Source organism: Acomys russatus, chromosome 9 (genome assembly GCF_903995435.1).
Source record: "Acomys russatus chromosome 9, mAcoRus1.1, whole genome shotgun sequence".
NCBI classification, from domain to species: Eukaryota; Metazoa; Chordata; class Mammalia; order Rodentia; family Muridae; genus Acomys; species Acomys russatus.
This window is the reverse complement of record NC_067145.1, coordinates 46,285,684-46,300,449: the sequence shown is the minus strand read 5'-3', so window position 1 is coordinate 46,300,449 and position 14,766 is coordinate 46,285,684. Positions and strand designations below refer to the sequence as shown.

At 38.6% G+C, this 14,766-nt stretch overlaps 1 protein-coding gene across 3 annotated transcripts in view; it reads right to left on the bottom strand.

Moving 5' to 3' along the window:
- Nucleotides 1-636: 636 nt before the first annotated feature.
- The window catches only part of Nebl (nebulette), a 357,651-nt gene continuing 343,521 nt past the window's right edge, over nt 637-14,766 (bottom strand). For all 3 annotated transcript variants that reach the window (XM_051151277.1, XM_051151278.1, XM_051151279.1), the window contains 2 exons: nt 5,181-5,287; nt 637-2,062 (listed from right to left, as the gene is read on the bottom strand). In XM_051151277.1, coding sequence (XP_051007234.1) covers nt 1,886-2,062; nt 5,181-5,287 — 284 coding nt within the window. In that variant the 3' untranslated portion in view covers nt 637-1,885. The remainder of the gene's footprint in view (nt 2,063-5,180; nt 5,288-14,766) is intronic.

Below are 14,766 nucleotides of genomic sequence, written 5' to 3'. Positions count from 1 at the left end.
CTAGACATTAAAACAATTAAGAAGGCTAATCATGACTGGCTATTGAAATGACAAGATATTAGGTGAGCTGTTTATTTATGAGTCTATTTTAAAAATCCAGAACAATCTCTAGTTATTTGCAGAAGTTTTTAACTTTCTATCAGCATCACAGAAATATCTCATGGAAATAAAACTTCTCTTTAAGGCAATTCTAATGAAATTAATGATTTTCAAAAGTATGGGCTCACTTTTCAAAGGTTTAAATGAACCAACTTTGGGCTTCAGCCTTGTAAACATTTCATTCAAATATTTTTCATTGGTGGATGCTTCATTTATTTTCTTGGGCATCTTGCATAAGGTAGATATTCCCAGAGTCTCAGTGTCTTCTTACATATGTGTGGGTTTGCTCTCTTCAGTCTCAGATCCTACATGAATGCCACCCAACTTCAAGTCACAATAAGAGGCACCATGAGAAAAATGAGTTGCGATAAATGTCGACATCCAGGTGACCGCAACTGCAGACTCCAGCTCAAATTTAAGACACAGGAGTACTGGTTGTCCTGGGGCTGTGAACCTATGAAAACCCTTCACACTCATGCAAAAGAAGACACTGATTTCTTTCTTAGTAAATTATCTGTTGAACCTACATGCCCCACCCCCAAATCACTGACGACTTTCTTATCTAATCCTGAAGGTGATTTAAAAAGCAAAAATCAAAATGAAGCCTTTTTATGATCATACTTAGTGGCTAGATTTCCACCTTAGAATCTGAAGACTGGTTGCTAAATTCTAAGACTGAATCATCTACTTGTGGAGCAAACATCTGCCAACTGTTTTATGCCTTGGTTTTCCCCCAGAGTACTTTATAGTCATTTCCCTTTCCAGAGGCTGCTGGTCAATGCACATCACTTTTATCAATGGTAGCATTAAGTGAATAAATCCTATCTAGTAAATACATAAATCTCTTATTTACCAGAGTATATGTGCATTTCCTAAGGCATGAGTCTTTCAAAACTAGAGTGTAATACAGAAAGAAAGTCTCAAGCAACTTTTCAAAAATGTTTTCTGATGAGCAGGCAACTAGAAGAAAAGATAGGGAGAGATTGGCCACACTGCTGACTTTAATAACAAGGATGGGCAAGCAGCTGCCATGTCACAGAAGCTTAAGCCCAGGGAGACATGCAACAGGATAGAGGCTTCTGGAAAAATAAAACAAACGACATTGAACTTTGCCCTATGCAGAGTAGCTGTGAAGTTACTTGGTCCTGACATTCTGGGGACCTGAGCAGATGCTCAGAACACAGATATAGATAGTCTACACCATGGAATACATGAGAAATCACTAGCTCCTGGTCAGCCCAGGGGAAGAGGAAGTGTCCTGCAAGCTCCCTAAGGTTACAGTCAACCCATTCTGCCACTGTTTCCATTTATTATATCAGGTGATTCTCACTTGAATTGAAAACTATCCAATGATGCAAAAGCTGAACAGATTTTAAATTAATGACTGTGTTGCTGGACTATGAGAATTGGCTTTGGATGATTCCAAGTGACATCTAAGAAGTTTTCATACGTTTGTTACATTTACGGGACAATCAACATCTCTATTAAAGTCTACAAAAATACATTTCCCAGAAGAGTTGACTAGCCAATCAAATGAAACCACAAACACAATTAGCAGCACCAGGTCTCCAGACCTAATGATTTTGCTTACAGGAATTATTGTGGATACTGCCGATTCCAGCCCTAAAGTCATTCCTTTCTTCCTGGTACCTGTGTGTCTAATTGTCAAAGTAAGGATACATTATTGTAAAATAATTGCCAAGTTATCTGAAAAGTATCTTCTATCTTTTAAAAAGATTAGGATTTGAATACATCAGAATAAAGCTCAAAGGGCAAGGAGAAAGAACTAATTCACAAACTCAATGTAATTTGCTGGGAGCATGCCCGTTCTCCCGGTTCTCTGCACGGTGCCATACATCCAGCCGTCATCAATGGGCTGCACGTTGACAATGTAGTCGCCATCTCGGAAGGAGACTTCATCCTCATCCTGGGCACTGTAATCGTACATGGCTCGGTAGGTCCTCTGAGAAAGGAAGAAGTGATTGCATGTTGTATTCCAAAGCAGGCACAGGTAGAAATCTGGGTTCCAACAAACTACCACACGTATGATGAGTATGAATGTTTTACAGGCGCCACCATCTTTGGGGAGCTGTAAATCAGGTGTACCACCTAATTCTATAAAGCTTAACTTTGCTCGTCTAGAGAAAACACATTAAAGGTCAAAGCAAAGATATAGAAAGATAGCACAATAGCTTACTGTGAAAAGACAATAAATAAAATAGTGTACTTATCTAAAAGTAGCCTTTGAAAGAGTATCACCTGGTCCCTTGGATGCCTTAGATGATGTAGATTTTCTCCTGTTCCCCTCATCCTTCAGGAGATTAACTCCTATAACAGTGGGCCCATAGTCAACTGGCTCCCTGACAATGGCTCCCCCTTGCATAGAAAGTAAAATTTTCCTAAGTTAAGTGCTAAAAAATTGTACTGCCCCTTAAAAATATATAAAAGAAATATTTAACTTACTTAAATTTTACATATTTCAGATCATAGTGTCATAAACTTCCTATATAAATGTTCTGATTTTTGAGGTATATGTAATAACAATTGTGTTATAGTAAAAAAAATTAAATTGTGTTTATACATTTGTTTTAGTTCAAGGCTAAGAGTTAATTAATTATCAGTTAATCTCAAAGCCAAGACTATTATAGACTAAAGAGACTGAGGAAACTGGCTGGCACACAATGGACCTTAAAGAACAGTAGCCTGCATATGTCCCTGTTGTGTGGTGGAGCATTTTCTGGGTATATTCCAAGGAGTGGAATAGCTGGGTCTTGAGGAAGTTCTATTCCCATTTTTCTGAGAAAGCACCAGATAGATTTCCAAAGTGGTTGTAACAGTTTGCATTCCCACCAGTAATGAAGGAGTGTTCCTCTTTCTCCACATCCTCGCCAGCATGTGGTGTCACTTGAATTTTTGACCTTAGCCATTTTGATGGGTGTAAGATGGAATCTCAGGGTCATTTTGATTTGCATTTCTCTGATGACTAACGATGTTGAGCATTTCTTTAAGTGTTTTTCAGTCATTCGATATTCCTCTGTTGAGAATTCTCTATTCAGTTCTGAGCCCAATTTCTTAATTAGCTGATTTGGTTTGGTGGTGTATAGTCTCTTGAGTGCTTTATATATTTTGGAAATTAGATCTTTGTCAGATGTAGGGTTGGTGAAGATCTTTTCCCAGTCTGTAGGCTGTCATTTGCTCTTTTGAGAGTTTCTCCTGCCTTACAGAAGCTTCTCAGCCTCATGAGGTCCCATTTGTTAATTGTTGACCTTAAAACCATGTTCATAATGTCCTTATTCACAATAGCCAGAACATGGAAACAGTCTAAATGTCCCTCAGTAGAAGAATGGATAAAGAAACTGTGGTACATTTACACTATGGAATACTACTCAGCTATTAAAAACAAGGAATTCCCGAAATTTGTGGACAAATGGATTGAACTTGAAATGATTATAATGAGTGAGTTCATCCAGAAGCAAAAAGAGTCAAATGGTATATATTCACTTATATCTGGACACTAGCCCAAGGGGCATGTCCCATGAAAATCTTCACTTACCAGGAAAGTGGGACAGAGGGGAGGATATCCTATTGGGACTTTGGGTGAGAGAAGCATGGGAGAATGGGGAAATAGAAGGCTCCAAAGGATCCTAGATATCTACAAGATGAAGATTATGATGGGCGGATCTGGACCTAGGGGTCCTGCTCAAACTATGGCACCAGCTAAAGACAATACATGCAGTAAACATTGAACCCCTACCCAGATCTAGCCAATGGACAGGACATTCTCCACAGTTGAGTGGAGACTGGGGACTGACTTTCACATGAACTCTGGTGCCCCATATTTGACCACATTCCCTAGAAAGGGATGCCTGGTGACACTCAGATAAGGATAGCAGGCTACCAAGAAGAGATTTGATACCCTATGAGCATATATAGGGGGAGGAGGTCCCGCTCATTCACAGTCATAGGGGAGGGGAGTAGGGGGAAAGCGGGAGGGTGGAAGGAATGGGAAGGTACAAGGAATGGGATAACAATTTAGATGTAATATGAATAAATTAATAAAATATTTTTAAAAAAGAACAGTCACCTGCTTCTAAGTATTGAAGCAATTTCACTGTGAGACACTGAGTATGACCACAAAGCAAGCATCTCTTCTGAACTTCGAGGTAGATGATGAGTATTTCAAGACTTCTTACAGGGATGCTTGAAGGACACTGCTATTCATGGATTTTTAACTGACATACAGTAATTGAACAGGTGTAGCATGACATTTCAATACCTGGATACAGTATCTGTCAGGTCAGAGTCACTGGAATATTTATTTACTATTTCTTTGTGCTGAGAACATTTGCAGCGATGTTAGCTGTTTTTCCTTTGTCCATTAGACTACTGATACCATAATGGTGAACATGAAGGTTAACTCTTTAACATGACTATCATATACCTGTACTTTCTTAGGCCTGGGTGAAGATTATAATTGGATCTTTCCAGTCATGAAGTAACAATTAGGATAGTGTAGTGCTTTAAAAGATAAATGATCTCTGTCGGCTAAGGTGTTTGAATATTTGATCTCCCATTGTGAGAAGGTTTAGGAAGTGTTACCTTGCTAGAGAACATATGTCATTGTGAGGTGACATTGGCAGAATATAGCCTTGTCCTAGTTCCAGGTTATTCTGTCTGCTTTGGGCTTACAACTGAGATATGATCTCTTAACTTCCTGTTCTGGCCTCCATGCCTCCTTGGCCTGATAGGCTCTTATACAACATAAGCCCATATAAACCCTGCCTTCTGTAAGTTGCTATTGGTCATGGTGTTTTATCACAGCAACAGAAAAGTAACTAAAAGGGTTCTCATAATTGTAGACTTGTTTGTTTTGTTGTTTCATGTGGTATTTATTAATGCTATTTTCTCTCATTTTACCTCTGTAATTGTTCTACTTCCACGGAAAGAGCTATATAGATAGTAATATGTTAATTTTTTTTCTCCAGTGCTTTGAGTTGAGCTAAGAACCTTACATTGTATGTAAGCACTCTACCACCAAGCTATACTTCCAGATAGTAGTAATGTTTGAAATTAGCACTTACTAGATTTGGTGAATGCTGCATTGACCTCATGGATGACACGCTGGTCTGGTGCATGTACCCATAGCCTTGGGAATGGCTCTGCTGGTAAGCTCCAGGAAGAACAGGTGCTGGACATGGACACACAGAGATTGCTCAGGTTAGCCTTCAAATACTCTGCCCAAACCCAAATGACTTCACACCACCAGTAAAAGAAAACTTCAGTGTCTTATGAAATTTGAGGACAGGCAGTCTCTAGATTAGTTTAAATCTTAGTAATTAAAAAAATTAATTACAAAATAAGTTTATCATGCAACTAACTGTTTCTTTAAAGAATATTTTATTCTTTAAAAAATCTGTACACTTTATCTTGATCATATTCACACATACTTTTCCCCAGTTCTCTCTCCCTCTCAGCTTTGAACTGTCTTCTGCTTTTGTTTTTTGTTTGTTTTAGCCCATCAAGTCCGATTGTGCTGCCCAACCATTCTTGAGAGTGGGATGTACCTACTGGGAGCCACATCATTAAAGGAAATTGTTTTCCCCTCTCCCAGGAGCTATCAAAATGCCAGTCAATTTTTTTTTTAACATTTCTATTACTCTGTTGTAGATGCTAGGCTAAAACAAAATAAATGAAACAAAAAATTATATACCCTTAACAAAAAAATTATGCTTAATTGGCCATTAAATCCAATGGGTATTTTTCCTAAACAACAACAACATTAAAACAAAACAAAAACCATGAGGATATAAAAAGAATTTAATCAGACTGCCAATCATGACAGTGCATCCCTGTTCTCACAGGGCTGCTCATGATCAGTACATACAGTGGATAATTAGAGACATGCAAATTAACAAAGCTGATGAGCCCAACATGCTTAGCAATACATGCTTTTTCAGCACTTACTATAGCCAATACACACTCTTTAAATAACCCTGTTATTGCTCTTTCTTACTTCTCCCTCTTACCTCTTAGCTCTTTTCTCCCTCCTCTTTTCTCTTCCTTTCTCTCTCTCTCTCTCTCTCTCTCTCTCTCTCTCTCTCTCTCTCTCTCTCTCTCCCTCTCTCTGGGACACCACTCTCCCCTCCTCCTTCTCTCCCCATGCTCATACAATAAACCTCATATAATGAAAACAGAAACCTTTTAGTTAGAACATATGGATTATTTTAATTTTGATATAAATCAAGACTGAATAAGTCAGTTGAATTTTTTTTCCCTGAAGATTGGGAAACCAAAGCGTCTGAGTAAGTGAGGGTGGAATACTTGACCCTATAGTTATATCATCCCCTCCAGTGCTAAGGGAACATTGTGGAAGACGGGGCAGACAGGACGTAAGAGCAGGAAAACAGGAGATGTGCTGTATAAACAGACTGTGCGGGGCCTGGCCTCATTTAGCATGTCTATAATACAACCCCTATACCTAAGGCTCAGGGAACACTCCAGAAGAGGGGCAGAACAACCCTAAGAGCCAAAAGACCAAGACATAGATTGCTACATGGTGTCTTCTAGACACGCCAGGGAAGCTGACCTATAAACAATGTAGTTGTCCAAAGAAGACCTCCAAAGTTATGATTCTAGTTCCCCAATGCATACGGGGGAAATTTCACAAGGCCCTGCCCCTGGACAAAGGCCATCAATGGCATTTGAAAGGAGGAGATCAATTTTCGGAGACAAGCCCTCTGATAGGTTATATAATTCTGTGGTTATCCCTAAACACGTGCACATACCAGCAATTCAAAATGTGTTCAGTGTGTGTGTGTGTGTGTGTGTGTGTGTGTGTGTGTGTGTGTGTGTGTGTGTGTGTGTAGGCCCTGATGAAATGACAAAGGAATGCTAGTTGTGTGTCCTTGCCCAGGAACAGACTTGGCAAGCTATGGGCTGGAGTTGGGTCCAAGGCCCAGAGGAATTAAAGTTTTTTGTACCAGGGAAAATGAACACACACACACACACACACACACACACACACACACACACACACACACACACCTGAAGGGCTGTTGCTATCAGTCCCAAGGTTGCTGAATGCTTGGCATACGACACACTCGAGATATCTTGTGATCCCTTTGTGCAACATTACTTGATTAGTTTCCTGCTGGCTCCATCCCATTGTGTGATAGCTTTCTGCTGTCTCTGTCTCATTCCCCCGCCCCTGCAAACAGTATGCAAAATGCTCTACTTTTTAATATGCTTCCTGATAGGAGTCGTCTGCTTGTGTACACCTCTTGATTCCGGCTTTCTGTTTCCTTTATTTTCTCCTCCTTGGTCTTCCCCTTCAACACCTCACAGCTCAAGACCCTTATTCTTACAGGGTTGGGTCAGAGTGGAGCAGGGGCACAGGAGGCATCAGAGGGGATTAAGGGAGGGACTGAAATAACTACAGCTGTCACAAATGCAATTCTCCAAAGAAATAAAAGTTTCAGTGATAAAAGATGCCTTCTGAGCATGACATGGTCATTGCACTCAGGAATTCACTGCAGCTGTCATTACTTGCATAAGACCTGAACAAGAGTTGGCCAGTCCACATGGATGAGAGGAGCTCTTAAGGCCCCATCTCTTCCTGAGAGATTATTGGCAGCTAATGGTTGCTTAGGGAAGCACTGTCATTTCTTTCCCAGTGGTACAACACTGATAAGTCACCCATACTCCAGTAAATAACCCAGACCCATGTTTATGCAGCAACCATAATCAAATTCAATTATGCCCAGTGAGTAACACACACAAACACACACACACACACACAGAGGCACACACATGCATGCACACACACACACATGCATATACACACATATATACACACACATACACACGGCATGAAAACAGGAGACTTGTTGGGAATAAAAGGTTTCAGTGGGAGGTGGGAGAGGCTAATGAGTGTTTCAAACAACTGAAATTCACTATAAACACATGAAACTATCTAAAAATGAAAGAAAAAATGAATTTTTAAAAGTGTTATAAGTATCATTCTCCCATGTTAAAATACATCAAAATGACATTCACTGGATTGTCACCATCTTTGACAATAATGAGGGCAACAAAGGACAGTTTCTGAGCCAACCATGGTGCCACACGCCTGTGACTCCATCCCTCAGAAGGCTGAGGTGGGAGGGGGATGAGGTTAAGGCCGAGCTGATCTGTACAGATTGTTTTAGGGAAGCTTGAGGGACAAAGCAAGAGTCAGACTCAACAAAACAAAACACCCAAACCAAAACAAATAAGGCATAATTTCTTTTCTGATGGAATCTAATTTATAGACAAGCCATCCAACATTGAAGCTATTTTTTAAAAGCCCACAAACAAAAGACATGTGCTTGTATGTGGATTCCTCTATGTCTGTATGTCTATAGCATTTGTAAGCAGATGAGCTATGAGTGAAGGCAGGTCAATAGCATGGCCTTCATTCTGCTTTGAATATTATATAATATTCATTAGAAAAAGATGTACAATACATTTGTTTATTAAACCCATAATAGTTTGCCATTTTAGCTTAATCAGGTTAAGCATTTGCCTATAATAGGTTTATTTATTCAGGTCCATTTTTATGATAAAAAGAACAAGCAGATATAATTCTTGGATATTGTGAGTTTAATAATTTATAAATGGCAAATGCATTCTAATGATGCATGAAATCAATACTTTAAAGACGTTTAATGACTGGCAGATTTAGAACTGTAATATGTTCTCCATAATAATATTAGTTTGAGTGGGGAATTCTTTTTAATAGTTCTTGAGTGAATTTATATTATAATATTGTTACAAATTGCACCCAGTGTCCAGATATGGCATCACAGAGAGATTGCCAAGATCTTTATTTGGATTAGAATTGCTATAAACGCACCAAACTATGATTAAATATCAAATCCTTCCAGAAAACAGCCCTGGTTAAGATTATCAACTCAATTTACATATTTGACATGAAAGTTTGTCAGGAATATTATCAAAATCTACCCATGAGGACAAAATAATGAAATCAGCATAAATATCCAGGCTCCTGCTGTTGCAAGGTGTTGCCTTGTGAGGAGAAGAGGAAGCTGGAAGAACGAATAGTCACTTACCTCTTCAACGCCCAGCAAATACTCCTCAGGAAATGTGCCGCTTACTGCCCTGCCTGCCATGTAGTAAGTCTTGGCAGCTATTAGCAATTATTGTGACTGTCTGCTAAGTTACAGGCAGGCCAAGCATAGAGAAATGATACAACTATTGCTCTTGAGGAGCCATGATGACCCTGGGCAGCCAGCCCTTCAGTCAATTAGGGAGATGGTGCTGGGCATGTATGTAGGGCATGTCCAATTAAATACATAAATTAATGATGTAGAGTAAAAAAAACCCCAAGGATGTTTTTCGCCATTTAGTCTGGTAATTTCTTCATTAATTATTATTTGAACCTGTTCAAACAATTTATGGATTGTTTGAACAGTTTTATTCACTTACCTGAAAGAAACAGACAAAAAACTATATTCAAATCTACTGTTACACTGTTACAGGACTTCCCTTCAAAGGAAGCCAGTGGCTACTGTTAATACAGGAAGTAAGTAAAGGCATCCAATTTAGTCCTGAGTGTGTGTGGGTTGGTAAACAGAGACAAGATTCAGGAAGAGCCACTGCAGGGTAAGTTTCTCCCCACACCTACGTTGATTATTCTCATTTCCATGAATTATTTAGTAGTTTTGGTGGAGTCATAAGGTTTTGCTCTCTGCCTTATAAGACGTGCACTAAATAGATTAGGAATTCTCCTATGACTATGAAAACATCACTGAAAGCCCAGGGGAATCAACTAAGTAAAAACAAATGCCAAGTTTTAAAAAGAGGCATGAGTATTCATTCTGCATTGCTCTCACAACATTGAATACTTTCCTTGAAACTTAGAAACATGAACAAAAAAAATTAAAGGGTTGGCTTAAAAACTCAGCTTAAGAACTCAATGCAATATCTCCACAATGACAACATGTGCTTACATCCCAAGGTGGATGAGGGAAATCTCACAAGGCCCCATCCCTGGATGAAGAGCTTCTGCTATTAATGGCTAATAATAATGGGAGACCAAATAGTTTAGTTTCACAATTAAGCTTAGTTGTTTAGGGGTTAAGATGTTTTTAGGTCTAGATTAAAGTTTATAGAGATGAATAAATCTAAAGTTTAAAGTTGATAGAGATGATATGTGATAGATGTTGATTTATATTGATTTATATTCAGAATTCTAGACTCACCAAGATAGGAAAATGTTTTCTTCAAGGTTGCCAAATACAAATAGCCAAAACACTATGAATGTAACAGTAATATAATTCTTGATTGTTTTGTGGTTCTTCTTGCTGTATGTAGTTTATTTTATATATGTGAAATAATATAAATCTATATGTAAAAAATAAAGATATTACTTTAAAAAAAAAGAAAAGGAGACTCAGTCTTCTGCAGGGACAAGTACACTAATAATTATCCTAACCCAAGTGGTCATCCCTAAACATATATACACATCTATACACATCAGTAACACTAAACAGACTCAGAGGGGGGAATGTCTACATGCACGTGTACACGTATGTGTGTATATATATACATATATGTGTGTGTAATAATGAACTCAGAAGGGTGTGGCATGTGAGAGTGTGTGTGTATACATATATATGTAACAATAATAATTAAAGATGAGATCATGAACTTGAGAGGGGGTGGGGATGTGTGAGAAGAATTGGATGGAAGAAACTGTGGGATAGAAACAATGTAAATACAATACTCATGTATAAAGTTTTCAAAAAAATGGTAAAAAGAAAAGAACCCAGTGAATGATAGCTATTCTTTGTATGATATACCTTGCATGGACCTGCTGTTATCATAACAAGATGCCTGGCTAACTGTGACAAGCAAGGACAATTCATAAAAGTGGGAGATAGCAATGGTGGCCTTTTATGTGGCAAACGGTCAGAGTTGATGGCATGAGTACAGACAGATAGTCATAATGGTGCAGTGCTTTTTAAACCCAAGAAGACTTAGTTTTGGGGACTTCCATTTTCATAACAGTAGTGCCACAAAACAAAAGCTTTCCCTTCCTAAGGCAGCAACAAAACACAGCTGAGTAAATCGCCTTTATTTCACATTGGTAAGATTTATTGGTCAGAGATCTGGAAGCTGGAAGCTGACCAAAGGACCACCAGTTCACACTCAGTTTGGAACACAACACAATATTTAGAAAGCCAAAATGTCTCTTCCTCTGTCCCACGAAGTTCTTCCACTGGTCTGGATAATTTCTAGCTAAATGTTAATTTTTAAATTTTTAGATTTATTCATTCACATGAATACATTGCCTAAACATATATCTGTGCACCACTTGTGTATCTGGTACCTAAGGAGATCATAAAAGGGCATTGGATTCGCCTGGAACTGTAGTTACAGATGGGTATGAGTTACCATGTGGCTGCCAGGTATTCAAGCCAGGTCCTCTTCAAGAGCACTGAATGCTCTTGACCACTGAGACATCTCTCCAGCACCTAAATATTAATTATAAAAACTAAGCAATATGTGACTGAAAATTTAAAAGTGAGTAGATGAAAAGATCTTAAAATCTAAAAGTGAAAAGGGAGAAAAAGAACTGGAAAAAAAAAGGAGGGAAGTTGATAAAACTGTACAAAGATCAAAGCAAAGAAATGCACTCACAACAATGGGGGAAATTAACCCCAGATGAGCCCTATTCAGGGAACGCGCCCACCTTTAGGATGCAGTAAGAGAACGAGCAAAGTTAAACACCTCGGCATGCACGCTGTGCCGTAGGTTGTTATTAACTATCACATCTAAAGTAAGCACTGTTGTCATGTCAATATTAAAGCTGAAGGCTGGAGGCTTAGCAGGAAGGCTGGAGAAGAGTCACCTTCTGTGGAGGGGAACACAGGACAGGGGTCAGGACAGCAAAGACAAACTGGAGGCTGTGAAGACCTCGCTGGATCAAAGGTTGGTGAATGGACAAAGGCCCACGGCTAAAGAAAAAAGGGGCTTTACTGGCTTCAGACATGATGTGAATTGAGAACATAATTTGGGTTTTCTTTTTTCTCAGAGGCTCGCTATTTTGTACATCCACAGAAAACAGGAAACCGTCCTTCAGTAATTTCCCAATAATGAGTTCAGGACACAACAGAATGAAATTATTGTCATTATATCCTAAGACTTCAGATTTATCAGCTAATGCGTGTTGAAGTTAATGAGATTGTGTTTTGGTTTTGGTTTTAGAACAATGAATCTCTCTTTTTGACAACAAGAAAGCATTTCCAAGAAGAAAAAAGAATGAAGATGCTCCTGTTTATTTGAAAGTGGATATTAATTAATGAGGTAAGCCCTATCTCGATCCCTTTGTCCAGGAGAAAGGTGGCTGAGACACTGGGACAGGTGGTTTTTTTTTTTTTTTAAATCCCCCTTCCAAAATAAATGTAGTTCCATCATGGGGCCCATTTGCTCAAATAACTTTTAATTTATTATGTTTACTTATTAGGTAGTTGTACGCCATGCCATACTTACAGAGGTTGGAGGAGAACTTGTGGGAACCAGTTGTCTCTTCCCACTATGTGGGACTCAGATATTAAACTCAGGCCATCAGGCTTGGTGGCAAACACCTTTACCTATGGTGCCATCTCCCCAGCTCTCTAATAGCTTTTAAACATATGTTTTATCTTTGAGTTTCACTTTAGGACCTCAAGGCCTGACGATATATGAGCCCCCATAAAACACAAGTGGCACCTAAATCCACAAAGACTCTGGTTCATCCAGCAGCATGGTTCTTTGTGATCTAAGGGAACCCTTTGCACTATGGGAAATTCTTTGCTCCTTTGGAAGAAGTCAGAATCATGACAGATAACCCAAAGGCTTTAGTTTGCTTGTTTTTGATGATGATCTCTGAACAGACAACTACTTAAAAAACAGACTTTAACCAGGGGTTAATAGACCTGACTACAAAAAGCCATCATCTAGAATCTAGTTAAAATTGTGACATTTTGAAAGCATACCCAACCATCACTGTGGTAGAGAATAATTGTTTAAACTTGGAAATCATGTGCAGATGTGCACCCAGGAATGGAGCCACTGCCAGCACTTAACTTTCATCTGCTCAGCCTCCCCCTCTTTCATCACACCTGCTAGGGCTAAAAGTCCGCACACAAAATAAACAACCACAACCTTTGGTGCCTGTTGTGTAAGTCCAGAGCCCAATCTGACTGTCATAACACAAAAATAATCACAAAAGATACAAGACTGTGAGGTCAACTTCCGAACAATCACTTTGAGAAACCAGAGCCATTTTAGACTCTGACAGGGAAAGATGGAGGGAGAGGAAGAAAGCAAAGAATTGGGGGAGGAAAAAATGGGGAGAGGAAAGGGGAGAAGGAGATGGGGAAGGGGAGAAAGGGAAAGGGGAGGTAAGAAGAGAGAAAAAAACATTTTGTTTTTTCATTCGGATTGCAATATCATCCTATTTTACCCAGAGAAGTTATCAGTCTAATATGTACTTGTCCACTTGATAAGCTATGCATAATGATTAAATATAATGACGTGTCAATCAGTATACTGGCTGGATTTTACATTATAAGAGAAAAGCAACCCATTTTCTATCAAGTAATTTCACAACAAAATTTCATCCATTAGTGATCAATTCTTAAAAGTTTCCTAGAAAATACTGAAGTATCACTTTGCCAGGTGTGACAACACATGCCTAGAATACCAGCATGTGGAGTCTGAGGCAGGAGTATCCTGAGTTCCAGGTCAGCATGAGCTCCTCAGATATTGTCTCAAAATTCAAAAGGCATAAAACATCATGACCGAAATAAGCAAAATTTCCAAATTCAGTTTTAGAAATAACACCCAAATTCAGTTGGGAAATAACCATTGAGAGTCTATAGTTGAAGTTTTTTTTTTTTTTTTTTTTTTTTTTTTTATAAAATTCTAGTCAGAAAGAAATTAGATTGGAGAGGATGAGGTTGGCATCATGAAATTAAAATATGGTTGAAAATAGACATAAGTTTATTTTTAAAATGAAGGTCAATATTTCTAGATCAGAAGTTTTCTTTTAAAAGTATTTTTATATCTGAAGTCTAAAAATATAGAAATAAAATGATTATCATAAAAGAGGTATTAGCACATCCTTTATCTCACATCTCACATGCTTTGTCCACTTCTGTGACAGAATCCTAAGGTCCAGCTCATGATGTGCACTGGGTGCCTAGCAGTGTTCTTCTTGCATATCTGCTGATTTGCACACTCTAACCATCACCATTTTTCTTTTCTTCTTCCTTCCCTAATTACCACAGTGACCACTGCTTTCTTCCCTGCCTGTATGTATTTGATCTCTTTTTACCTTATAATTCAAACAGAAATGAGATCACGTGACATTCTTTTACAATGTCAGGTTTATTTTACTTGATGCAGTGTCTTCTGGCTCCCTTCATGTTGTACCAAATGACAGCATCCCCTATTAAAGGCTGAATAATATTTCTATTGTGTTTTACTTTTCATTTTCTTTATGCATCCATCAACAGATATTAAGGTTGCTAGCCAAGCTGGAAAGAATGCTGCACTGTACGTGGGAATGCTCTATGGGATCCTATTTTGTCTCTTGTGGGTACATACCTAGAAAAGAGA